General features: G+C 42.0%; 1 protein-coding gene across 1 annotated transcript in view; it reads right to left on the bottom strand.

The window, feature by feature from the left end:
- Window positions 1–27,181, bottom strand: part of Patj (PATJ, crumbs cell polarity complex component) — a 317,960-nt gene that overhangs the window by 167,360 nt on the left and 123,419 nt on the right. The window contains exons 21-26 of the mRNA XM_013348556.2: window positions 23,251–23,374; window positions 15,685–15,859; window positions 12,748–12,819; window positions 10,762–10,939; window positions 8,198–8,308; window positions 3,300–3,377 (exon numbers count right to left, since the gene is read on the bottom strand). Of these exons, the coding sequence (XP_013204010.1) occupies window positions 3,300–3,377; window positions 8,198–8,308; window positions 10,762–10,939; window positions 12,748–12,819; window positions 15,685–15,859; window positions 23,251–23,374 (738 nt within the window). The remainder of the gene's footprint in view (window positions 1–3,299; window positions 3,378–8,197; window positions 8,309–10,761; window positions 10,940–12,747; window positions 12,820–15,684; window positions 15,860–23,250; window positions 23,375–27,181) is intronic.

The raw sequence follows: 27,181 nt of genomic DNA, 5'->3' as shown, positions 1-27,181 counted from the left end.
CTGCTGAGTGGACACTGCCCATTATAACACGGTACACCTCTGCTGAGTGGACACTGCCCATTATAACAAGGCACACCTCTGCTGAGTGGACACTGGCCATTATAACACGGCAGTGAATTCCTCCAGAAGAGAAGGAATTATGTGGGACTCATGGAAGAAAACACTCATATTTCTTGAGTACAATGTCTAATGAAATCAGTGATTATATATGTGGAAAATATAAAATATTAAACTGTAAGAGTGATAAAGAGAAGTCAAATGTGAAACATTTCACTAAGAAACAAATCAGAATGTGACAGCTATAGTCTTCAAGTTGAAAAAAAGTGAGTGAAATGAAAAGAAAAATAAAGTGGTGGTCCCACTGCCAAAACCACCCCTTCTTTTCTCAGAATCAGCTTATTCAATGTCAGAGATGATCCTTCAAACAAGAGCAGGGGCTGAAAGTACTACTGAGAGCTAAGAATGCCATCTTATTTGATTACATCCAACATTCTTGAGAGAAGATCACAGGTAAGTACATCCTACCTCAGGCTGGAGTGGAACCCATCATCATCTCTCTGCTTAACTTCCCAATGCAGAGATTAAAGTGTGCACCATGCCCAGTCCCCCAGGGCACCCTCCTGCTGCACATTAAAGAAGGGTGTGCACACAGGCAAATCCTCCAGTGATGGAGAAGGTTGGAACTCCCTATGCTGGAGTAGGCCAGGAGATGACAACACCATCAACAAAGAGAACAAGACACACTGAATGGCACTTTCTCTTTTAGTCCCAGGCTCATGGTGACCTCCCTAAGTATTTACTGGGTATCTAAATAACTGCCCTGATTCATGCTGTTGCCTGAAAGATAAACTTTCAGAAAATAACAGTGATGCAGGCAATTCTTTTTGTTTCTTTCTTTGAGATACAGTCCACTGTGATATAGCCCAAGCTGGCTTCTAATTCTATACATTGCCAAGGATGGCCCTGACTCCATCTCCCAAGTTCTAGGATTTCAAGCATGTGCCACTGTAACTATTGCAAATGATTCTCACTTGACAGTAGAGCATATTGATTTTGAATGGCAGAGAAGCAAATGGTTTGTCTTATAAAAGATAGCACCAAAGTTACACCTTCTTGTCCCATAAGGCATGAGCTAATTTTATATCTAAATTTGAACTTTACTTAATTCTCTTCTATTCCCTGCACCAGGCTTACCATCTCTTATTGCCCTCACTAGTGAGTTAAATAAATAGTTGACAATGCACTTTTTCATAGTTTTATGAAAACTGTTGTAATTTTTTACACTAAACACTGACAGTTTTGGAATTCCTACTGTGACGATCAAGGAGACTCACCTTCCAGAACTAATTAAACAGAGATGACTCATATGCAATTTGTGAGCTGTTTAAACTCATTTACATAACTTTTTTTGACTCACATAGTATATATTCTGAGAGAGAGAACTCCATTACTTTTTCCTATTTCTCTGTGGTTTATTTCCAATTCTCTGTGTGTGCTTTTGATACTAGATTAAGTCTGATCTGTTATTCACTTGGACTGTAACTTAGCAATGGCAGTAATGAATGGAGTTTGGGTTTTGCTCTCGACATTGGGTGGCATTTATTGGGAATGACAAACCCCCCAAAGCTGGCTCATGGATTTAATGTCCACTGGTTGAGAAGTAATAGACAACATGCTTACTAGTTTCCTGTTTGATTTCATGCTGAAGAAACAGGCGGTTTTCATTTCTGTGTCTGCACAGAACATAAGGCTGCACGGCTAGGATAGCATCTAGACGCTGACTCTCTGCATTTGAGGAAAACTCTTACTGCTCATTTTGAATGTATTTTAATAATGTGTAACAGTCCTGAAAGCAAAAACCAAAACCACCTTTTTCTCTTTAGTTTAGAAACTAGTGTTATTTAAACCACAATCTGAGAACATTTAAAAGAATCTAAGCATCTAAGTGTGTATGTGGAGGGGTACAGGCCCATAAATTTGAATTCAGGAGCCTCGGAAGCCAGAAGCCTGGGACCCTCCAGGAACTAGAATTATACTCAGCTCTGAGCAGTCAAACATGGGTGCTGGGAACTGAATTCATATCTCCTGCAGTAGCTCCACATCTTCTTAACCCAGAGAAACGTTTTTTATGTGAGAATCCAGATTCAAAGAAATATGTGCTAGACACACCTGTGATCTCAGCATTGGGAGATGGAGGCAGGAGGATGAAGGTCTCTCTGAGCTAGAGAGCAAGTTCCAAGACAGCCTAGACTACACAAGACCCTCTCAGAAAAAAAGAGAAAGCAAACAAAAAAACAAACAAAATACAAATCAAGATTCACATGATCAAAGTGATGAGAATTTTCTCAACAATACCAAAGCAGTAATATTATACAAACAGCAGTCTGATTACAACTGAAATAACTTAGAAAACAATCAGTCTCACTGGCAAAATATAGCATTTCTAGGAATAAATCAAGGGTCTATACTTTTCTGGATTATGAACATCAATGAAGAGAAATAATTTCACAGAAATAAAAATATGCTAGGCAATTAAGTTTGCAACATCAGAGCAATGTGTTGTTGTCTCAAATCTTTCCCAAAACATCACCAAACTAATTTGTGGAAATGGACAAGCTGACTTTAAATTTACATAGAAATAAATGAACATAACTGTGCAAGACTTTAGAAAGAGATATAAAAAAATAAAAATAAACCCACTCCACTAGAACACAAGATTGATAGCCAGGTACCAATAAATGAGGAACAGAGCATGCAGGGATAGACAGGCTGATTGAAGAGCAAGCTCAGAAGCATGGCCTCCCTCTCACAATTCCAGCCAGGACAGGCTTGGACTATAAATCCTATTTTGCCCACCAAATCCCATTTTAAAATAGTGAGCCAATTTCCCTTAATGGGGTAATTGATACCATACTCAAAGATAATTTTTAGTTCAGAAAATTCTATCAGAATAGAAGCAGGAAAATAAAATGGGTGACTAATTCAGACTGATTATGAAAATATTTTTTCCCAGTAGAGGTAAATTTTGATAAGAATCTTCTTAAGGAAAAGTAATATGTAAATGAAAACTTCCAACTGTGAGCAGCATACTCTGGGAATGGCCAGCCAGCCTGCAGAACCAAATAGTAAAGTGAGCTACAGATGTCCTTGGCTGTGCTTCACCTGGTCCCTGCTTCAACCCAAGACCAAGGTTCACACCCAGCAGAAATCCACAGGACACCTCACTGCTCTCACCCACCACTGTTCAGCTGTGAAAAGAAACCAAAGCAGTCCTCAAAAGTCCTCAAAGGCTTGCTTACCTTTGCTCTTGGTCCCTGAGTGTCTTGATCCTGGGTCCTGGCAGGTGGTTTGCCTTTGTTATGCACACTTGGGATGACCTGCCAACACCAAAGAAAGGGGGAAGGGAGGGGAGAGAAAGAGAGATGAGCTAGCTCAAATGTCTTCTTCTAAACTTGGTACCATGGTGCACACCCATAATCCTAGCAGGAGGATCCCAAGTCTGAATGAACTACACAGTGAGCTCAAGGCCACTCTGGGGGACGCAGTTTCAAAAGAAAACAAAAGGTGGTGCATACCTTTAATCCAGCACTCCAAAGGCGGAAACCTGAGGATCTATTTGAGTCTGAGGCCAGTCTGGCATACATAGCAAGTTCCAGGGCTACATACTGAGACCATGTCTGGGGGTGGGGGGAATATCCCCATCTCTTTCTGGTTAGTGTGGTATGGGTGACTTTTCTCACTGTGTAGCTCAGGTTGTTCTAGAACTTGCTATGTAGTCTAGGCTATCCTCAAACTCATCATCTTCCCGGTTCGGGATAAGAGGTAAGTTCTATGGAGATGGGGGCCATGTATTGGGCTTCGATACATTCCTTTTCGTCATTTGTCTATTAGTTCAGGCCAGGCTTGGTTGGCACTAAGCAAGCTCCAGTCTTTGTTTCTGTGTTTTTAGACAGTAAAGACTTAGTGAATCTGGAGACTTCATCTCAAAGTAAATAGTTCAATTCAAGGCAATCGGAAAAAGTAGGTAAAGTGGAGAAAATCTGCATTATAAAATCATGTCACCAGAACAAATAAAGATTTGTGTGTAAGGTGAAGACAGAAAACTACAAAGCTAGACTACTGTTATTTAAATATCTAATTCTGCAAAGGAAGTTTCAGTGGTGACTTAAGTAAGATGTTAGATTATAGGATCCCTCATTTATTTGACCTCTGAACTCCCAGCAGAAATATGTTATTTAGCAGACTTCATGGACTTGATAATTTCTATCACTGGTAGCAGAAGGACAAATTACAAACATTTCTACTATCCAATGAGAGAAGAAATTGGCTGTTTTTTTGTAATCTCTGTGGTGTGCAGACAAGGTCTGATACATAGTTGCATTCACTAAGTATTTATTTATAAAAGAATAAAGTTCAAACTTATTTTTTAAATTTTATATATATATTTTTTATTGCATGAATGTTTTGCCTGCATGTAAGCATGTGTTTGCTGCAAGTGTGCCTGGTCCCATAGAGGTCAGAAGAAGGCATCAGATCCCTTGGAAGAGGAGTTATAGGCAGCTGCAAGCCATTGTACAGGCTCTGGGAATTGTATCCAGGTAGTATGCAAGAAAATGCAGTTCTCTTAACCACTGAACCATCTCTCTAGAATATATATATTCTTAGAAATGCTAATAGCATAGCTTTCTTATTTGGCTATTTATTTATTTTTGCACAGAACCTCACTCATTATTCCAGGGCTACTTAGAACTCTGTATAGCCCAGGCTGGCCTCCAGTGTGATGGTGAGCTACAATGCTTAGTTAAAGGTACAGATGGCTTGTCCTCCTGGTTCTTCCTCTACAACAGCTGCCTCTGGCATCTGGCTGCTAATTCCCAAATAATGTCTCTTTGCAATGTTATCTATGAGACACCATAGGAAAAGAATAGCATTTTTAGTGTTTGTATTCTTTTCTAGTCCTAGAGATTGAATCCAGAGTCTCACCCATGATAGGCACTCTACCCCTAACCACTAGTAATGGCGGTTCATATGGCCAACAGAAATCATTATGGCATAAAACCTGATGGCTGACATGAAGGTCGGAAAAAAAAAAACCTTTTCAGAAAATTAAAGGAACTGTCTGTCTAGAGAGCATTAAAAACAAAACAAAAAAATTATCTACTTTGAGCTAAATGCAAATGACATTTTACTCAATTTTACTCTACTAAATAAGCAAATTCAGAATTAGTAAGGTCTCAGAAATGTTTCACTTCAATAAAAACACCTGTAATAAATTCTTCAAAAGACTTATTTTTATTCATATGTATGTATCTGTGTGTCTGTGTACATTCGTGTCTGTGTAACTGTGCATGTGTGTGTGTATGTCCGTGCCCTCAAAGGCTAGAGGGTGTCAGATTCCCTGGAGCTGGTGTCACAGGCAGTTGTGAGCGGCCTAACATAAGTACTAGGAACCAAACCTGAGTCCTCTGCAAGAATAGCAAATGCTCTCAGCTGCTCCAGCTCCAGCAATATCTTCTTAATGTACAGTCAGAGCTTCCTAATCAGCATAGTGCTCAGCACTTTGTCTCACTCACAGACACTAACAACCTGCAGGTGTACAAGGTCACAGCCTATGGGCAGGCGGTTCTTGACAGATGCCAGAAACAGCACAATCTGGGACTACTTCTGCACATGCCAAAAACAGGCCGAGATAGAAGGCATGCGAAAGCTGTGATATGATTCAGTTGCCTCTCATGATGCCTACATTCTGAATAGAGAACATACTATTGCATATGCTAATCACCAGCAAAGCTCAGAAGATAAAATGCTCACCCAAAGCAACACTTCCTATAGGAAAATAGAACGCCATCTATTTCATGTAACAGTGCAATGAAAGATGAATTTTTATGGTGCATATAACAAAAGAAGGGCACCGTGCTGAAGTCATGTGATAAGGAAGTACAGCCAGGGTGCTGGAAGAAAGACAACAGCACATCATACTGACTCTGGGGAAATTGATGGTCTAGCACATAGCTGTATTCAGTAAGTGCTTAGAGATGAATGAAGTTAACAATGCTTAAGGGATGGCTGAGGAGATGGTAACAATTTCAAAAGGGTTTTTAGTTGATGGAAGTGGGAGGGGCAAGGATAGGAAAAATATACACAATGCTACTATCAAAGGTACTTAGGTTATTTCATGAGAAAAAGATTACCTTGGCATAGAAACTTCCCAAAGAGAAATGCAGTAGGAATAAACCATAGGCTCTGATCACAAATGAACAATTGCTAGGTGAGGAAGGGCTGTAAACACAGCTGGGATTCAGAAGTTCAGAAAGGGATGTGTCTGTGCTAGTTCTGATGTGGCACATGAACTGCCATATAGTTGATGGTGCCGAGTTTTTCAGCACAAAAACACTTTTACGTTATAATATTAGGAAATCTCTTAGAGTTCTGAAGAAAGTTCAAAATTTAGTGTGAATAGGTCAAAATGTTTAAGATATCTGGGCAAGGTGGCCTACACTTGTAGCCCTAGCTACCGACATGGAAGGCAAGAGGTCAGGAGTTTGAGGTCATCTTGGACAACTCAGAAAGACTTTGTCTCAAATAAAAACTAGGTGCTGAAAGTAGAAAGTATGGGGAAGGGTGCTAGTTAACATGTGAGAGACTCTGGGTTTGATCCCTAGCACTGAAGATTCATTTAATAAAATTAAATTTGGAAGGGTGAGGATGAGTACAAAGTAGCTCAGGAGTACAATGCTGTCATGGGTGAAGCCCAGAGTTCATGGTTACCACAGCAAACTAGAGAAAGCAATGAAACTTTGAAAATATTCTCTGCACCTGCCAACCTCCACCCCAAGACTTGTGGCAACAATCAAGCCAAACCCCTTTAGCCAAGGCTTGAAATTTGATTGTGTCATTGTGCTGAACCAGGTTAAAAGCAGAGCAAGCCAAACTAGTGACTAACACCATCAGTTACCATACACTCACAGCTGGAGGCCAGAGGCTACAGTGTGGCACCCTGCTCTGCTTCCTGGAGCAGATGACATGGGTATGGAAGGATGTTCAGGAGATGCTCCTGTTTTTAGTGGTGAGTTTATGTCACCCACCTCGTATCTCAACTCACTAGTGAAAGCTACTAGAGACTAGACATTTTTAGTTGAATCTATAACATATTCAAATGTTCTAAACATTTTTCAACTGGGCATTTATGGTGGCCACATAATGTATATCCAGGATGAACCATTTTCACTCACAATTGTTTAATGGGAAGTACCATTTGGCAAGAACAATATGGCTAAATTTTCTGTTGAATGCAGTTCTAGAAATAAAAGCAAAGTTACAGTGCCATTCTCAATATTATAAAATACAGTTTAAAAACAACTCCAAAAAAGCCTAATTGAATCTCAAATCATATAAAAATGAGAGGTCTCAGTTGGTCTTGGTGGGGTGAGCAACACACTATAAGGATGGAAGGCACAGCGGTGGTACACAGAAACTCAGCAGAGCTGCCCACTGTGACCACGGCTGCAGACCACTATTCAGAAACTGCATGCAAAGTACCCCATTAAAGCTGGGGTGCTAAGACAGCTGGTGACCCACTTGCCCTGTTCTCCACACAAGTATTAGCATCTGTAGTCCCTGAAGGACTACATTATAGTATTGAGACACAAGAAACACTAAAGCTGTGTAGTTTTTCTACTGTTCAGAAGTACACGTTCTTCCAATTCTAGGATTCAAGCTACTGAGAAATATACAGCTGCCACTGATACCTTTGTGTCAGAGGTCTGATTCTACTAACTGAGTGGTTATCACAAGAACACATGGCATTGACAACATATCTCTCTTTATAGGATCCAAACATATAAACACATGACAGCTCCTCTACAAGGTTTTTATACCTGACCCTTTCCAACTTCAAAATAACTTAGAAAATTGATATAGTGCGTCACTGTGTTAGCAGAACCAGCAAGCAGGCAGGACGGGACTAGGAAGAAGATTGTGTAATTCACAGGCTTGTTGAAACTAATAATGTATGGTGTCATGACTCAACTTTGGTCAGCAGATCAAAATTGGGTCTAAAAACAGAAATTGAAGGGAAAAGTTAAATCTGTACTGAGTTACTGTTTTTTCTACTAGTAAAGCCAAGCAACAATGAACATGTGGGAATACTGGGGGACAAAGGTTAGCACAGAGGAGAACAGAACAGGATTGTACTGACCCTGGGGGTGGATGACAGGCTCTGTACCACGAACACCACAGGGTTGCCTGCGTTCTTGATGGCCTCCACGGCTTCGGCATGCGAGGCATTCTGCAGGTCTATGCCAGACACCTAAAACTCACAAGACGACACTCTGATTAGAAAGTCACCAGATTATGCACGGGTTAGCTCAAGTTCATGTATCAATCATCCTGTGTATGAGAAAAGCCAGAAACTAATGAGCTAGACCACACTCAGGAACTGGAAACAACTACAAAGGAAATGCTCTACTTTTTCACAGTGAGATTCAGGAAAACCATGCTTTCACCTGGGGCAGGGCGAACGGACAGTTCCATTATAACAATATTTCCACTTTCATATAATGACCCTGAACTGGAAGCTGGTCAGGTTCCACTCCCGGGAGGTCTCTGCAATAGCACAGGGCTGTATGTAACAGAAGCTTTATTGAGAACGGAGTGAGGAACCTTCTGAACTTTTACTGTATCTCCGTTAAACTGAGGGTTAAACTATTATTACAGTGCAGGAACTGAGTATTTCCCAATTTGTGTTAACAAAATAAGTGTACAAGCATGCACAGGCTCTTTTGCTTATTATAGAAACTCAGAGAGCCTAACTTGCTAGCATCTCCACAGTTCTCTAAGAGCACAGAACCAGGGTTTCAAATCAAATACAGAGCAACAACTTAATTGTGAGGTGGGTTTAGTCAGCGGGGTGGTGAGTGCTTTGTTTCAAAGGCATGAAGAGAAGGATGGAAGGATGAAGGCAGGAGTTTCCCTAGTGGACCCCAGAGTGACAGATGGAAATGGTTGATGGTGGGAAGAAGCTAGGGACACACTGCAACACCAAATCCTGGTTCTTCTTGGCTTTAGAATTAGAAAGCAGGAATTCAACTGATCACATGAGTGAAGACCTACTTCTCAGAAATAGACCCTGGCTTCTTAAAGAAGTTCTTATTATGTACCTAAGTCTATCATGTAATTGCTTAAAAACAACTGTTTACAACAGACAGACAGAACTAATCATGGGCTTAAGTAAAATCAAACAAAATAAAAACTTTATAATAGGAATCACAGTAAAAGAACAAACACATGATTCATTACATTTGATACAATGTATGGTAAAATGTAACTCTGAATGCCAGTGTCAGCTTGAAAAAAACTAGCAGATAAGGCGGAAAAATAATTTTATTTATTTAAAGATGTGATTTATTTGATATGTGTACATATGTCACATATGTGCGGGTACTTGAAGATACCAGAAGAAGGTTTCAGGTTTCCTGAAGCTACTGTCATAAGCTCTAGTGTGGGCAACATGACGAAGGTACTGAGAACATATGAGGTCATATGGAACAGAAGTAAGGGCTCTTAACTGTTGAGACACCTCTCAGATTCCTAATTTGTAGAAGACAAAGCAAAAGGCCACCAGAAAGCAGGTGGAAGGCATGCTTGAGGGCTTTGCTGGGGAGGATAAGCTCATGGAAGCAGACACCACGGAGCCAGGACAGAACTGCAAACCAGAACCACAATGGTGTGCCACTGTATTCCTATTAGAATGGCCAAACTGATAACACTACCACCAGATGACAAATGTGAACAAACTGGATCATTTACTCATGGCTTATAGGGATATAAAATGGCTCAGTCACTCCTGAAGACAGTTTGATAGCTCTATTTAAATTTATAAATGAACTTAACAGGAAGCCTAGCAAGCAACATTTGTACATTTTCCAGAGAAATGAAGACTTGTTTGCATTTGGTAATTACACACTCTGTTTGGTGACACACACCTATAATCTTGGCAGGAGGTAAAAGTGGGAAGAATAGGAGTTTAAGGACAGCCTCAGTTGTAAACAGGCTCAAGGCCAAGATGGGCTATATGGAACTAGAGATATCTACTCTGGTATCATTCAACAAGCCCAACGCACTTTTAGTGTTTTCATGTCCATTTAAAATTTATTTCCCAGGACTAGAGAGCTCTCTTAGCAGTTAAGAGCATTTGCTGCTTCTACAGAGGACTTGGGCTCAGTTCCAATCACCTATATGGCAGCTAACAACCAGTTTCCAGAGTATCTAAAGCCTTTTTCTGGCCTATGCAGTCTCCTGTACTTACAAGATACACATAAATTCATGCAGCATTCACACATACACATACAAATAATAAACAATCAGTAAATCTTTAAGCTAAATAAGATTTGTCTCCTATAAAACTGAACACCTGTGACCCATGAACCATGTGATCTATCCCCTTCAAAGGTCAACTTCTTTCTGTAGACAAGATACAAGAACAAATGCCAGAACTTGCTAAGGGTTCTGGGAAGCAAGTGTCCACCTGTTCTACATGGAGTGCAATGCTAAATGCTTCAGTCAGCTGGGGTTCTGGCCTTAACATTTTACTTGCTCTCCCCTCACAAGCTAGAGGAATTCAGATAGTGTGCATACGGTATACAAACTAAGGCACCACAAAAGGATATTACCAACTGGATCCAATTATACATGAGGTTTGCCAAAGTGATTCTTCTTCTGATTCAAACATTTCAAGTTAAACATTGTTTCAACTTCACTTACCTCAAGTATTTTATCTCCAGTTTTAAGAGCATGGGTTTTTCCTGCAGGACTATCTTCTAACACTTGTTTGATGAATATACCCTTGAGCTCCTCTCCATTCTTTAAGCGTTTTATAACTGTTTGTCCACCAACAATGCTGATACCAAGAGACACGTTAGGTTCTCTAAAAATCTCAACACTGTAAAAGGGACAAAGAAGCACACTCATGAATAAGGTAATTTAACTTGCTATGTTGTCACTTTAAGTGCTCCATCTATTGCACAGCCTGTGGCTCATGTTTTATTAAAATTTCCTAATGTACTTTAAAGATTTTATATAAATGATGCTAGCTCAAAAATTATAAGACACTCAAAATTTATGACATGTAAAAGTTTAAATTTTGAAAAGATGAGACTCAGGGATGGGCTAGCTAAGACTCAGCGTGCCTCTCTCCTATCACTGCACCACCAGTCATTTCCAGTCATTTCACCCCTGTGCACAACCTTAGCAGGGAGACTCTGAGCAAATAACAGAGGTGGAGACTGAAGAAGGCACATATTCGTTTAAATAAGGCCTCAGCTTTTCAGAGTAAAATAAACTTGCTAGAGTGGCTCACAATCCACTGCTTCTCCCAGAGAGGTTTGAGGGCGAGGACCTCTGTAGAAGGCAAATGGTATCTGCTTTTAACGCTAAAAGAGTTTCTTCGCTTTTGACTTCTGCATCATTGTTTCTGTTTGTTGGCTTCTGTATTTGAGATAGGGTCTTGCCATATAGCTAGGCTGACCTTCAACTGGCATTCTTTATGTTTTGGGATCCCAAGTGCTAGGACTACAGGAAAGTGTATCATATCACTTAAACAGCCATACAAATACCCAAACAAATATTTGCTTTTATCCAAAGACACTATAAAAAGGAATATGAAATTTAGTTCCTATATAAATTTTGCTTTAACTACAGAAGTATGACTAGAAGTTAACTCAATTTAAAATATTACTCAGAAAATATGTCTTCAGAGTCATTAAGACAAATTTGGGAATTGTAAGATGATAGGTTGAGGGGTGTGGAATTAACACAGCATAAAAACAGAAAGAGGCTACTGAAGGACTTAATAACCATAAAACTCTGGCAGCCTGACAAGTACAATATGTGCAATCAAATGCAAGAGAAGATGAGTTCATTCTGTGAGCCCAAACCAGACACAAATGCATATTCTCCACGAGGAGGGAGGAGAGAGAGAAGCTGGTAGGTGAGAAAAGCCTCAACTACTGTTTATAACCCTGTAGCATCAGGGCACCCAAGGCAGCACAACCTCACTTATAACTGACACATGATAAAGCAAGACATCCATCAGTGGCTACTCTCAGAGGGACATTTGGAAGGTGATTTCTCTGAGACAGCATCAAAGAGTTATTACTGGCTAACAGTGGTTAGCCAAAAGAAGGGATTAAAATTTAGCATAAAGGATATTACTTATTTTAAGTCTCAATTACAGTGTGACTAAGTGTCTTAGTCATGGTTTTTTTTGCTGTGATAATACATCAGGACCAAAAATCAAGTTGGGGGAGGAAAGAGTTTATTTGGCTCAAACTTCAGCATTGCTGTTCATCACTGAAGGAAGTCAAAAAAAGAACCCTAACAGGGCAGGATCCTGGAGGCAGGAACTGATGCAATGGCCATGGAGGGGAGCTGCTTACTGGCTTGCTCCCCAAGGCTTGCTCAACCTGCTTTGTTAAAGGATTCAGAACCATCAGCCCAGGAACGGCCCCACCCACAATAGGCTGAGCCCTTCCCATCAACCACTAATTAAGAAAATGCCCTCCAGCTGCATCTTATGGAGGCAATTTCCTAACTGAGGTTCCTTCCTTTCCGATGAAGCTAGCTTGTGTCAAGTTGACATAAGACAAGGTAGCAGAATAAAAAAAAAAATACAAAAAAAAAACAACCAAAAAAACTGGAAAAAAGAACAAGGGTGTGTTTGCACTGAGGACAGTAATGGCATACACTCACATTCTTGGTGGACCCCAGTGGCTGAAGTTTGGCGTTTCCTCCCCTTCACCTTCCTCTCTCTCAGGTAACTCACTGTAAGGGGAAACACAGCACTTATAAGACACATTCTTATCCTTAAAAGTTCTTGGAAGTTCCAAAATTCCATGTTCTATAGGTAATTAATTAATTTTTAACCTTTTTAACGTATTCACATCAACAAACTGACAGAGCAAACATTCTTTTTTGCTTTAATAGTAAACATAGCAACCCCCCTATAGCTCCAGGACATCACACAATGATTAAAACCTTGTGAAACATGAAGCTCTTTTAAAAAACGATTGCCTTTAATTTGTACAATTTCACATTTGCAATGTCATCAATATATAACAGTCTTCTGTCATTCTATAAAGAGTCTCACTTTGTAACCCAGGCTGGCAGTGAAGATGCATTGATCTTCTTGCCTCAACCTCCCTAGTTACCATACATAGTAATGGATTTCACAGTAACACTGCACACATGTCAGACATGTGTCACACACGCCACACACTCTGCTCTTATTTACCTCCCTGTCATGCTCTCTAGTACCTTGCTAGTGGTCCTACACACACACCGCTCCCCCAGCTGCTTTCATCTCGTGTGCACTCTGTTCTATGTCCCCTTCCCTCCCTGTGGATCTCTACCTCCCTTCGCAGTAACCCTCCTAGTTTGATCTCTGTGTGTCACATGCACAAAATCAAGTGTAGACAAATGTATCAATCTAAACCTAAGCTCTGTGTGAGAGGGAAAACATGCCATACTCATTTAAACACTGCCTGGCCCCATTAGTTCCAGCCTCTTATTGGCTAGCTCTTATATATTAATCTAACCCATTTCTATTAATCTTTGTAGCCCACGAGCTGGCTTACCAGGAAAGATCTTAACCTGCGTCTGTCTGGAGTGGGACAATCATGGCGACTCCCTGACTCAACTTCTTTCTCCCAGCATCCTGTTCTGTTTTCTCCGCCTACCTAAGGGTTGGCCTATGAAATGGGCCTAGGCAGTTTCTTTATTAATAAGAAATCACTCCCACATCAAAGGAGGTTACTTCTGGCACCCTCTCCATTATTGCTAGGAGTCTTAGCTGGGGTCATCCTTGTGGATTCCTGAGAATTTCCCTGGCACCAGGTTTCTCCCTAAGCCTATAATGGCTCCCTCTATCAACATACCTCTTTCCTTGCTCTCCCTCTCTGTCCCTCCCCTACTCGACCATCCTGTTCCTCATGTTCTTATCTCCTATCCTCTCCCCTCTATACCCCACCACTCCCAGTTTACCCAAATCTTATCTATTTCCCCTTTGGAGGGTGATCCATGCTAGACTTCTACTTTCAAATGATATACAGATATGAGATTTTATATATCAAAATAAAATCTAGGAACTATATAAAAGAGAAAATATACATTAATTGTTTCCCTGGTTATTCAGTTAATAACTCGGGGTGCTTCCAGTTTCCTGCCGATTACTGTAACATGAGGGTCTGTTTGTTGGGGTTTCTGTCCCACCCGGTCCCCCAACTGTTTAGTCCCAGAGAAAATCACACAGAGAGTCTGCATTAATTATAAACTGTTGGCCCATTAGCTCAGGCTTCTTGTTAACTCTTGTAGCTTATATTAACCCATTGTTCTTATCTATGTTAGCCACATGGCTCAGTACCTTTTTCAGCTGGGTAGGTCAAATCCTGCTGATTACATAACCTCACTATTCTCTGGGGTTGATAAGAATTCCACTGTATGTTTCTTCTGGCCTCTCTGTAGATCTTCTGTTTTGCAATTTTTCAACTTCCCTACACCTTTTCTTTCCTCCCCTACCTCTCCTTCCTCTCTCCAGCCAGGTCTAGAGCACCCCGTGTGGCTCACATTCTTCTCACTACTTGAGCTTCCCTGGATGATCCTTCAAATCTGGGAGCTTCTAGCCTGGGTCTGAAAAAGCATGGGATAAAACCGGACTTACATAGCGGACAATGAGGACTACTGAGAACTCAATAACAATGGCAATGGGTTTTTGATCCTACTGCACATACTGGCTTTGGGGGAGCCTAGGCAGTTTGGATGCTCAACTTACTAAACCTGGATGGAGGTGGGCGGTCCTTGGACTTCCCACAGGTCAGGGAACCCTGATTGCTCTTCAAGCTGATGAGGGAGAGGGACTTGATCGGGGGAGGGGGAGGGAAATGGGAGGCGGTGTCGGGGAGGAGGCAGAAATCCTTAATAAATAAATAAAATTAAAAAAAAAAAACAAATCTGGGAGCTTCATCTGTACTTGACCATGTTCACAATGACATAACACACATTAATCCCAGATTGATAGATCAAATCCACTTTGTGGATTTAGGGATATTTTAATCCCAACATGTCCCCAACTAATCCGATAACTTTCCTGCCAACCTGTTTATAGGGCTTTATCTTGTCAAGGAATTACATCCTGCTATCTAGCTTTCTGCTCCAGAACCATGAGTCTTATAAATTGTCATTAGACACTACTCCCTGCAGATTCTCTGATGCCTGAGAGTCTGTACATCCTTTTGTCCTCAAGACCACTTGTTGGCCTGTATAGAATCCATTTTGTGAATAAAAGTATAAAATTCTATTTGTGACCTAATTTCAAGAACTATAGAAACTTTTAATAGTAATTTTCTAATGCAAATTTAGTCATAAGATCCCTTTGTATTTTCTACATGTTACATTAATCGTGCACATTTTTGTAAACAAAAGCCAAACCAGGAACTAGCCATAGGGGGGGAGGGAAGGCAGGGGAGGGTCTGCAGGGTAGGAAATGAGAATAAAGGACAAAGTCACATATGTAAGAAAATGACAAGATGAAACATATTACCTCACATGACAACTTAATGGTAGTTAATAGTAAATACACTACTCTGCATTACTTAATACCAGCTTTTTAAAGGAAGAAGAAAAATGATATACCACGCAGCACTCGCATATCTTGAAGACACCGTTCCAATGTACGATGAAGGCCTGGAGACAACCCGGGCACTGGGGAGTCGGTACAAAGGCAAATCTTCTTGCTCCCTTCTTTGGGTAGCAGCTGGAAGATCGACAAGCATGTCAGGACCTTGGGCATCGCTTGGAATCATCATGCCTGAAGAATACAGATGATGGGAAATCAGCGCACAGTCAGTCATTCAATGCACTTTTAAGGATGCTCACTGTAGGTAAGAACCTCCCAGCTAGGAAACGGATGACATTAAAGTACATAAGGGAAAGCCTTAATGCCCAGGGCAGAAAGCACTGCTGAAAAATGAAGCAAGGAAGGTGCTGAACCAAGAAAGGTTACATTTCCAGTGTGCCTCGAGGGAAAACAAACAAATGAACAAAACTAGGTACTTCATCAATAGCATTACTTTATTAATAAAACAAAAAACAAAACCTCTCTTATGTTTTCTAATCTTACTACAAAGCTTTCCTTTCTCACCCTAAGCTATTCTGGTCATGGATCCTCTGGCATTCATTATGACCCCATGGAATAACAACTAATTAAGAATTACAATTTGAAAGGCTTAGTTTAGAAACTTCAGAATTTATTTTTTCTATCTGTTGACTCATTCTATTTTTACAGATAATTTTAAGAAAGGCATTATTAACTATATTTTATGAAAGGGCAAACTCAGGTTAAGGATTTTATTAAGATTAGGACTTACATAGCGGACAATGAGGACTACTGAGAACTCAAGAACAATGGCAATGGGTTTTTGATCCTACTGCACATACTGGCTTTGGGGGGAGCCTAGGCAGTTTGGATGCTCAACTTACTAAACCTGGATGGAGGTGGGCGGTTCTTGGACTTCCCACAGGTCAGGGAACCCTGATTGCTCTTCAAGCTGATGAGGGAGAGGGACTTGATCGGGGGAGGGGGAGGGAAATGGGAGGCGGTGGCGGGGAGGAGGCAGAAATCCTTAATTAAATAAATAAATTTAAAAAAAAAGATTAGTCTGTGCATGTATGTGCAAGGGGGATGTACACATGCCACAGTGCATGTGTAGGTCAGAAGACAACCTTCAGGGCTTGAATTTCTTAGGTCATTGGGCATTGGGGCAAGTGCCTTCTCTGCCAAGCCATCTTGCTGGCCCAATCTATATACCTGTCCACTAAAGCACACATTGCCATAATTTGTTTAGTGTTTCCCTCTTTTAGGTCAAGCTCTTATTCTTACTTTAATTCACTTATGTGTATGGGAGAGAGTATGCACAAGTGTGCACCGATGTGTCCATGGGTGCACACTTAGGAAGGCAGAACACGACATTGGCTATCTTCCTCTACCACTTTTGGCCTTAATGTCTTGTGACAGGGGATCTCACAGAACTGGAAGCTCACAGCTTCAGTTAGGCCAGTCAGAGAGTGCTCAGATCAGCCCATCTCATCTCTCCATGCTGAGATTACAAATGCATATGCCCAGCTTTTTACAAAGATTTTGGAGATTTTAACTCAGGCTCTTATGCTTGTAAAGCACGCTTTCTCTCCCAGCGAGTCATCTCCCCAGTCCCTTACGTTATTCCTTTGTCTGTTTTTTTGTTTTTGTTTTTTTGCTTTTTTTTTTTTTTGAGATAGTGTCTCACTATGTAGCCCAGGGTAACCTCAGACTCACAAAGACCTGTTTATCTCTGCTTCCCAAATCTTGGGATTAAAGGCATGCCCCCACCATGCCCTGAAAAGATTTTGTTTTTTTCCATTATGTGTATAAGGGAGAATATGTGTGCTCACAGAGGCTAGATGCCATTCAAGTCCCTGGAGCTAGAGTTATAGGTGGTTATAAGAGACCCATTTGTGGTGAGTGCTGAGAGACAACTCTGGTCCTCTGTAAGAGTAGCAAGCACTCTTAACCACTTAGCCATATACCCACCTTTACTTATTCTTAATTTTTAAAATGTATTTTGTGTGTTGGGGGGACAGTGTACATGTGGCAGTCAGAGGACAACTGTCAGGAGTGGGTTCTCTACTCCATCTTGTGGAAGGCCTTGTGTTCCTGCTGCTGCATGAGCTTCTAAGCAATTCTGCTCTCTCGCCTCCCACCTCATCATGGGAACACTGGAATTACAAAGGCATGCCAATGCATCTGGTTTTTCACTTGAGTTTTGGCAATTAAACTCAAGTTTTCAGGATGAAATAGCAAGTGCTTTCACCCAATTAACCATCTTGCTGCTGTGTGTGTGTGTGCACGTGTATCCTTCCTTTACTATCACTTACATTGTTTATTTTGCATGTGAATTTGTGTAGTGAGCATTCATGTATGCATGTTCACACATGCGAATGTGCTTATGTGTTCATGTATGGAGGCCTGAGTTTGATGCAGAGTTTTTCTTGATCACTCTTTACCTTTCAGAGTCTGATTCTCTTTCTGAACTTAGAGCTCACTGTTACAGTTAGTCTGGCTACATAGCCAAGGACCCCACTGTCTTTGGCTGCTAAGCACTGGAATTACAGGGGGCTGTCACACCCACCTGGTTTTTACAAGGATCAGAACCTTGATCCTCACACTTGTGCAGCAAGCACTTTACCGTCTGCATATCTCCTCAGCTCCAGGCTCTTCTCTGTAATTTTGACTTCTATTTAGAAGGACCCACAACCTTGAGGCATGTTGGTAAGGGTAGAGTAGCAGATTTGGACTCCAGCAGGAGGCAGATTCTGTGTGGGGCTTGGGATGTGGTTCAGTTGGTAGAATGGCTGCTTGGCAAGTGTGAAGCCCTGGCTTTGATCCCTAGCACCACATGAGCCAGCTGTGGGGTGTACCCCAGTAATCTAGCACTCAGGAAGGAGAGGCAGGAAGATTAGAAGTTCACAGTAATTCTCAGTTACATAGTTTGAGGTCACCAGAGAGCAGAGTAATTACAGACAGAAAAGCAGCATGGTTGAAGAGCTGACTATGAACAGTTCTGTGCAGAGTGAAGCAGGTGATGGGAACCTAGCAAGGTTCAGCTGTGGGGAATTTTGCTGTCCCAGGGAGGAGCCTGACTTTGCTGTGCCAGGAGCTTTCCTTAAAGCCAGTGGGGACAGCCCCCATTGGACCCATGAACCATTGATTGAAGCAATCTCCCTCTATGACACTCTTCTTTGTAATTGTATTCTTGAAGAAAATGTAAAATGCTGTAAATTATGAAGTGTTAGTTGAAAGCTCACACATATGTAAGGAGATAAAATGCTACTTCATAGGGTTGCATAATAATAAATAATGAAGCACTTATCCAAATGATATGAAATATGATACATATTTTCATCAAGATTATTATTAGGGGCCATGGTCAGTGGGATGCTGCTTGCCACCAAGCCTTGCAATCTGAGTTCAATCCCTGGAACCCGTGTGACATGACAGAAGGAGAATACCACCTCTGACTCCCATGAACAAGCATGAGTGTGCACATACACAAAATACAACTGAAAGAAGCCTGCAACTGAAGCTTCTCCAGTAGATGCACTTGCCCTGCCTGCCCTGCCTGCCCTGCCTGCCCTGCCTGGCCCGTCTACTGTGCCCCGGCATGTCCAGGTCTGTCTTGTGGGCCCCACTACCCTCATTATGCTGCAGAGTTCTTACAGAGACAACAGGGAACAGATATGAAACCTCTCTCCCATCCTGAACTAGGCTGTCGGGCTAGGGTCCAAACCGTTTCCTTTCCAACTCTTCTCCATGTTTCTGCCTGTCACACCCTAGTCCTCAGGCAGGCTATGCAAGTGATCTACCACTGTGCCTATGCCTCAGCCTCCTAATTTCTTTTATTTAATGGAGACCTTTATTCTGGACTCAAAATTGTTTTATCTGTACCAGAATCCAACATAGGGACCTCCCTCCCCTTCCTGAAATGTGTAAGACAGTCCAAAACGTCACCCGTGTCCTCTGTTTGCTCAATAAAAGCATAACAAGGCAGACTGGGAAGCTGTGGTCTGTTTAGAAGCCTGCACCCACATCAACATCGGTTTATTCATCACGTTAGTACATCTAGGGACCCAATATAAACTCTCAGCCAGGCTGTCCTCATGTTTAGAAGAGCATGAGGAATTTTACCCCAATTGTCTTCCTTGAATCTGTTCCTATCGTGTTTCAGATGCTTGACTTACCACCATCTCTTCCTGCGAACATCAGCCACACTTCACCTTGAACTTTAGTAAATGACCACTCCTATTGCTTTTGATCTTGTCCAGAGATACAAAGCAGGTCTAATCAAGTGGCAATGCAGCAGAGTGGGGGTGACTAGAACTCAATCATGCTTAGTTACCTTTCCCATCCCCAGACACCTTCACTGCCAACTGCTGGGACCTCATTTCTGTGTGGTAGTCAAAGCGATGCCCGACAGCTCCAATCGCCTGTACAACTCAACTGAATGAGTGGGAAAGCAGAGGTGGAGCAGAACCCCAGGCAGCGACTGTAAGTATAGCAAAGGCTCCACTTGCCAAGCAATTTCCCACCATCGCTGCTCTGCTGTGCAAGTAAGTGCTGGTCAGTCACAACTTCTCAAGCCTGGCCCCAAGCCATCTGCCCACTGTTCCTCTCTTGCCTTTAGCCGGCACACAAATGCCCACTCCTCACCTTGTACAGTGCCTGTCACACTCTTTACAGAGCTATTCACCTGGTGCTCAGAGCACCCACCCACCCACAAAACACATCATGTACAACTGTTAGTCAATGGCTATAATGGGCACAAAGGTTATAAAATCAAGGAGGTTAAAAAAGGTCCCTAGAAGTTAATGCTTATAGAAAAGGAACGGAGAAATTTTTCCACACCTTTATACTTGGTGAGTGCAAGAACAGAATGGTATGAAGAAAAAGCAAGAAGAGCTTGAGCAAAGAAAACAGGTGGTTGCATAATTCAGCAAGAGAAACACGTAAGGTGATGTGTTGAACAATTATACGTGAGTACCATGCTGCCTTTTCACTTGACAGATACTATTTCTGTGCACACTGTGGTAACAGAACCAGCGACAAGCCTCACCCCTCAGAAACTCAGCTTACAGCAAGAGACTGGCCTGGAAATAGATACAGAGGACAGAAACTCCTCTGGAGTGGGCAGCATGATGGAGATGGAGCTGTTTCCTCCCTGGAGTCTTGGAACACTGATACACTGATTGTATTCCTCATTTAGAATTCATCTTCCTGCCTTTCATTATGAATTATGTTCATTTACAAGTTTGCTTTCACACTCCCTGGAGAATGTGAGTATTCTAAAGAACAACATTTTGTTGGTAGGCTTTTGCTGTTGTTTCTTTTATGTTGGTGATGAGGCCATTTTGTGCTCTATTACCACGAAGTCACATCCAAAGCCTAAAGTCACTATTTTGGATTAACCACAGGATCATGAATAGTCCATTACACAAGGCTATCAACACATGATTTTAAAATTAACTGTCCTATAAATCTGAGATCATTTGTTGCAGATAGAGTGCACAACTGAATACAAATCTGAATGGGGCTCAGAGCCTCTCAGATCTAATCTGACTTTACAACTGAAGAAAGAGGGGCTTAAAAAAGTACCAGAAGATTACCAGTTTAGTACAAAGGAGCCTGGTATTCAAACAGGGCCTTTTATTTGCTGAGTAAAGTTATCAAGAGAAAAATACAAAAATGAATGGGATCAACTTAGTACACATGGTGCTGTGTCAGCCCATATCAATATCTTTTTAGCCCAGCACAGTGAGCATTAATCCAGTCATGCCTGTCACAGCACTCCCTGATGTATGTGCTTATGAATGGTTTCTGAGCAAGGGCACGTCATGATACATAACTTTAACAACAGTCCCAAATGATATTCTCAAGAACAACTACCTAGGGCCTTGCAAAATTGGATGGTGTTCCCCCAACGCCTCTCTGAGAATCTATAGACAGCTGTTTACAGGAGAGGGAATGCCATTTTCTTTAGTAATTTAGTAGCCATTGAGGAGTTTCCCATGCTCCTATAAATAATGGCCCACCCATGTTTCTGTAAGAAAACCTAATGAATTTTAATGAATCACTGGGGGAAAAATATCATGTAAGTAGAAAGGAAAAGTTGGAAAGAAGATGAGGATCAACAGGAGAGGGGGACAAGAGAGTAATGGAGGTGAATATGACCAAAATCCATTACACATCTGTTTGAAATATAATATAATCCATATGTATAACTAATACACACCAAAAATATTGAATGGTATAGATCCTTTGAAATGAAGACCCAAAACCTGTGGAGAAAGTTTGCTTTCACGCATAGTCACGCAGACATATAGCTGGAAGATTTGATTTAATGGTAATAAATGATAGAAGGAAGGAGGGAGGAAAGGAGGGAAATAAGGAAGGAAGGAAGGAAGGAAGGAAGGAAGGAAGGAAGGAAGGAAGGAAGGAAGGAAGGAAAGACACTATGGCTCCAAGCAGTGCTGAGACACTTATAAAATAGTAACAGTGAAGAGGCCAGTGTGGTCTGTATACTCTTGTCATACACTGTGAACAAGTAAGTATCATTGATCAAAGAACCAAGGAAACGGGAAGAACTTTAAAAGGTAGATTTCCCATAGGTTGGGGAGAATAAAGCTTTATTTTCTCCCAGCTATGAGCCTGAAAAACTGCAGAGACTCATCTACTCATAGGGTTCCATAGTGCCTGCTCTGGGCACTCACAGGAGCAAACCAGCATCATCACAGCACAGCTTTCTCTAACTGCCTTCAGGGCTCCATTCTGTAGATGTCACTGAACACACTTGTGACCTCACACCAAACTGTCTCCCTTACATGTCTGATACGTGCAGTGTTAACACAGAGAGCTTTTCCGAAAGCAAAATCTAACAGTGAAAAGCAGCACAGATTCTGAACTGCTCTGAGTCCCTGAGGTGGGGACTGAACAACCTTACCATAATCTCAATAGCATGACAACAGCCAGCATTTAACTGTTGGAGGAATAAAAAAAAAAATCTTTTAAAGTTGAGGCTTTAAAAGTATATAAAAATTGCTATTCTAGAGTGGCAAAGAGAGGTATAATACGTTCAGAACTCTTTAATGGAACCTAAGTTATTAATGTACTAGAAACAACTATAATTTATGATGAAGAAAATGCTTCATAAATGTTTAAAATATTCACCTCTTTATTAATATTTAACAGCCCCATTCAATGAGCTAGCAATTCCACTTAATGGCATTGGAGACTTTAACATATATTGGGAGAGACGTAGTTCATGTAAGGGAGTAGTCTCCCTTCCAATCTGTGCTGTGATACAAAGCAGAATGGGGCATAGAATAAGCAGCCATCTCAGTACACAGAAATTGAAAGATCCAGTTGAAATCTCAGCCAAAGTTGCTCTGAGTCAGACTAAGTGATAAACAGTTTTAAATTCAAAAGATCATAATGAGGACATGGAAGGGATTGGAGGGAGAGAAGAGAAGGAGGAAACAATTTAATTATGTTTTAATTCCAAGAAATTAAAAACAGCATGATGAATGTAAATGTAACAGTACAATGCATTGCATATAAAGCACAAGGACTGCAAATAATCTAACTTGTGTATAAGAAACAAACCCACAAACCTAAATCCAGGCTGTTGTTTGTTAGTAGATGAAGATGCTCCATGTCATCAAATCTGCTGCACTGACCATTTCCTTCAGAGGAGGGCATGGACTGCCGCGAATCAAGGCCAAATGTTTCTTCCATCTTGAAAGAAAGACAACCAGAAATTCAGCATGATAAGAAGCAATGAGAACACCATAATGTTGTTCTAACCAGGCAGCAATACATGGAAAACTGGGACTGCAAGTTTCTGCACACACCACGTTCCCCAGGGGGGTTATCCTGTCAGGAGCTGCAAGTACTGCATGAGCCCACACACAGACACCTGGATATTTAATAAGTTTTGGTTTTAAGCATTAACAAATGGATATAAATGAGCATATTCCACCACAGACAAATAAAAGACCTGGCCATCAATCAAGTCAGATGGCACTGCTATCTCTCAGCTTTGGCTCTATTTCCCTAGCACTCTTGGTTTGTTTGGTTGCTGTACTCATTCCCCCCCCACCACCCAGATTGGGTCTCACTGAGTAGCCCAGTCTGGCCTTGAACTCTCAGCCTTCCAACAACTGGATTATAGGTGCACACCAGATGCCTGTCATGTGGATTGGCCCACAACAGAACTTAAAGACTGACAAACAGTGCTGATGACTTAACGTCCTTCTCTCCCATCTTCCTTTTATGGGCATGCCTTTTACAGGTTTTTAAAGTTATATTCTGTTGCAGTGCTGTAACACTTGTGTCTTCTCCAAAGTTCTATGTTAAATTGAAACACTCAAAGGGGTTAAATAGTGAGATACAGACCTTAAAGTGAAGGCAATTGAAACACAGCAGGTACAAAAGGACAGCTTTGACTTTGCAGCTGTTTCTTACGAGAAGACAGAATTAGAATCCCCTTGTGAAAGACATTCTCCATGAAGGAAAAGGGATAGCAACATTTTCGTCTTCAAGCATAAAAATTGGAAACCTTAAGCCTCCGCCTAACACTAAGTTATACTTTCACAACATATTATTTATTGGCAACTCTATATCTCAGTAACTGACTCTATAACTTCTTTGGTTCTTCCCTTATGGGGCTCCCGTGCTATATAAACTTGTGATATAAGTATGTATTCTTTTCTCTTGTTGATCTATCTTAATGCAGTTTAACTTCAGGGCTCTGCACAGTTGGAAACAGGATCTGTCTGTCCCCACAGCTTCCAAACAGAGATTCTAGGAGGCAGGCCTCCAGCAAGGTGATCAGTTCATGGAAGCCAAGCCTTTATGAAGGAAATCGGAGACCTGAAAGAAAAGGCCCAATGAAGATTTCTAGATGACTCCTTATAGAAACTTCTACTTATAAACCCTAAATCGAGCGCTTCTAAAATGTGGCACATGTGTGAACATTCTCAGAAATTGTGAGTTGCTACAAACACGACCTTAAGGTAAAGATACCACATGTTTTGAAGATACAAAAAGATCCCTTCTTTAGAACTTTCCTCACATGACTGAAAGCAGAAGCTTCAGCTGGCTGGTGACACTAACCTGAGAACCAGAGGTTAAGTTGATTCCAGGGCTGGTGACAGCCTGGTCTACACAGTAAGACCCTGTCTCAAAAGGGACAAAGGCAGGGGGTAGGGGATGTCAAGAAGCCATTTGTGGGAAATAAGCTGTCACATGTCAAGGCAATTGGGTTTACGCCCAGAAATAACAGTAGGCCTAATACACATGCACGCCTGAAGATAGTAGCACCTCCTGTGGGGTAATGCTCTTGTACACTGTAAAGATTTGCCGCTCATATTGGTTTAATAAAATAATGATTGGCTACTAGCCAGGCAGAAGTATAGGCAGGGCAACCAGACTAGGAGAATTGTGAGAAGAGGAAAGGCAGAGACTTAGTTGTGAGCAAGATGCAGATGAAGCAAGATGAGATTAATTTACTGAGGGCTGGAGAGATGGCTCAGCAGTTAAGAGTACTTGCTGCTCTTCCAGAGGACCTGGGTTGTAGCGAGCTGTGTGGTGTCACACCTGAAGGAGATGTATATCAACTTCTGAGATGGCTAAGGCCTGACCTATGCTATGATCACGCAATGATTATCAGCTGCCTGCATATGTGTGAACCTATGGGCAGTGCCCACCTGGCAATCCGGGATTGGCAGCCCATGCCTACTTAAGGGCTGAGAGAAAGAAGAAAAAGGAGAGAGGGAAGGAGAGAGAGGTGAGGAGAGAGAGGAAAAAAGAGAGGAGAGAGGGAAGAGAGGAAAGAGAAGGAGAAGGAGATGAATTGCTGTGAATAAAGTCCTGAAAACTGCTGTAAGAAAAAAAATGTATAATCAACTCCTAAGATGGCTAAGGCCTGACCTATGCTATGATCATGCAATGATTATCAGCTGCTTGCATATGCGTGGGCCTATGGGCAGTGCCCACCTGGCAATCCGGGATTGGCAGCCCATGCCTACTTAAGGGCTGGGAGAGGTTTGCCAGAGGGAAAGAGAGAAGAGAAAGAGAGAGGAAAAAGGACGGATAAAGAGGTCAATGGAGGGAGAGAGGAAAAAAAGAGAGGGGAAAAGAGAGAGAAAGTGAATCAAGTCCTGGAATAAACTGCAGTGAGAAGAGCTCCGGTGGTCGCGTCATCCTTGCGGGACGAGGGTGGTCGTGACAGTTGGTGGCCCGGGGGGAGCCTCCAAACCTCTCTCTGTGGAGCCCAGAACTTGCTGCAGGGGGTGCACTGGTAAGATTAAGGAATTGCAATAAATGCCGGTTTTATGCTCTCACCTGAAGAAAAGGTAGAGCGGGAAAGCTTAGCCATGACCAAAGTGGACGGTTTAAGAATGGGATTTTAGAATGGGCGCTTCAACATCACACCTGATTTTTCTGGCTCTTAACGAGCTGTTACAGAGCGCTTTGGAGAGGTTTTTGGCTAAATGTGACACAATTGCTTCTTGGTTTGCCGTCTCTGACAATCTTAATGTGTCATCCTGGGATAAGCCTGGTAGAGATCTGAATTTTGCCAATGAACAAAGTATGCTAAGGAAGGGAGGTATATTCATGTGGTTTGAATTACTGAGGCCTCCAGAGTTTGCAGTGGAGTGTGAGCAGCTGCAGCTCCAAGACCAAGGAGCTCCAGGCGGCTCCAAGGCCAAGCAGCTCTGAGGGTCTGCAAAGCTGCAAACACCGGGACCTGCCTCAGGGCATAGAAGCGCAGCACTTGGTAAGATCTGTTGGCCTGAACCTGGGGCAACCGGCCGGACAGGGTGGGCAGCTCCACGTGGCCATGCCTCCACCTTACAGTTCGGTGGGGAAGTCTCCACCTCTACCCCTGTCGTTGCTGAGACCTGAGTCCAAGTGCGACTGGAAAATGGCAGTAGATTGTAGTAAATACCTTTAAGAATGCAACGTCCCTGCGCAGCAGGAAGTAGCCAGACGGATTGACAATGCCCAAATTCCCTAAAACATAGTTTAAGCTGGGTCGCTTCAGAGCAGAAGCAGGATCAGCTGAGCTGCTAGGGAAACCAAAGAGGTGCACGAGGGAGAAGGTGTCTTCCATGCACTCAGCTGACAGGAATACATGAGTCACGGGGGTATGGCAGCTGGGGTATGTTATTTAGGGGACTGCTGAAGGAACAGTGGTTTCTTACTGCTCCTGGGGTCATGGCAAAGCCACTCCTACTGACAGGAGCAGGCAGAGGAAAGCCAGGGACGGGAAAGCAAGATTGCCTCCCCTTCCTCTCCTCTGTGCTGGCCCCTCTGCTACCAACCAGTTCTGACTGCCCTTGCTGCTGCCGCAAGCCCAGCCACAGCTCTAGCAACTGGCTCAGCTTGGCTGTGAATGGAAGTATCTGGGGCTGTGTGTGATATGAAAAATTTAAAGAATTGTCTAGCTGTCTTTTAGGTAATTGGTCTGGTGAATTCGAACAACAACTGGAAAAGCTGCGAGTGATGATGGTGACTGCAGATTCCACACGCATGGAT

The sequence above is a fragment of the Microtus ochrogaster genome, chromosome 10 (genome assembly GCF_000317375.1).
Source record: "Microtus ochrogaster isolate Prairie Vole_2 chromosome 10, MicOch1.0, whole genome shotgun sequence".
Classification (NCBI taxonomy): domain Eukaryota; kingdom Metazoa; phylum Chordata; class Mammalia; order Rodentia; family Cricetidae; genus Microtus; species Microtus ochrogaster.
The sequence above is the reverse complement of the archived record's forward strand: the minus strand, read 5'-3'. Positions and strand labels throughout refer to the sequence as shown.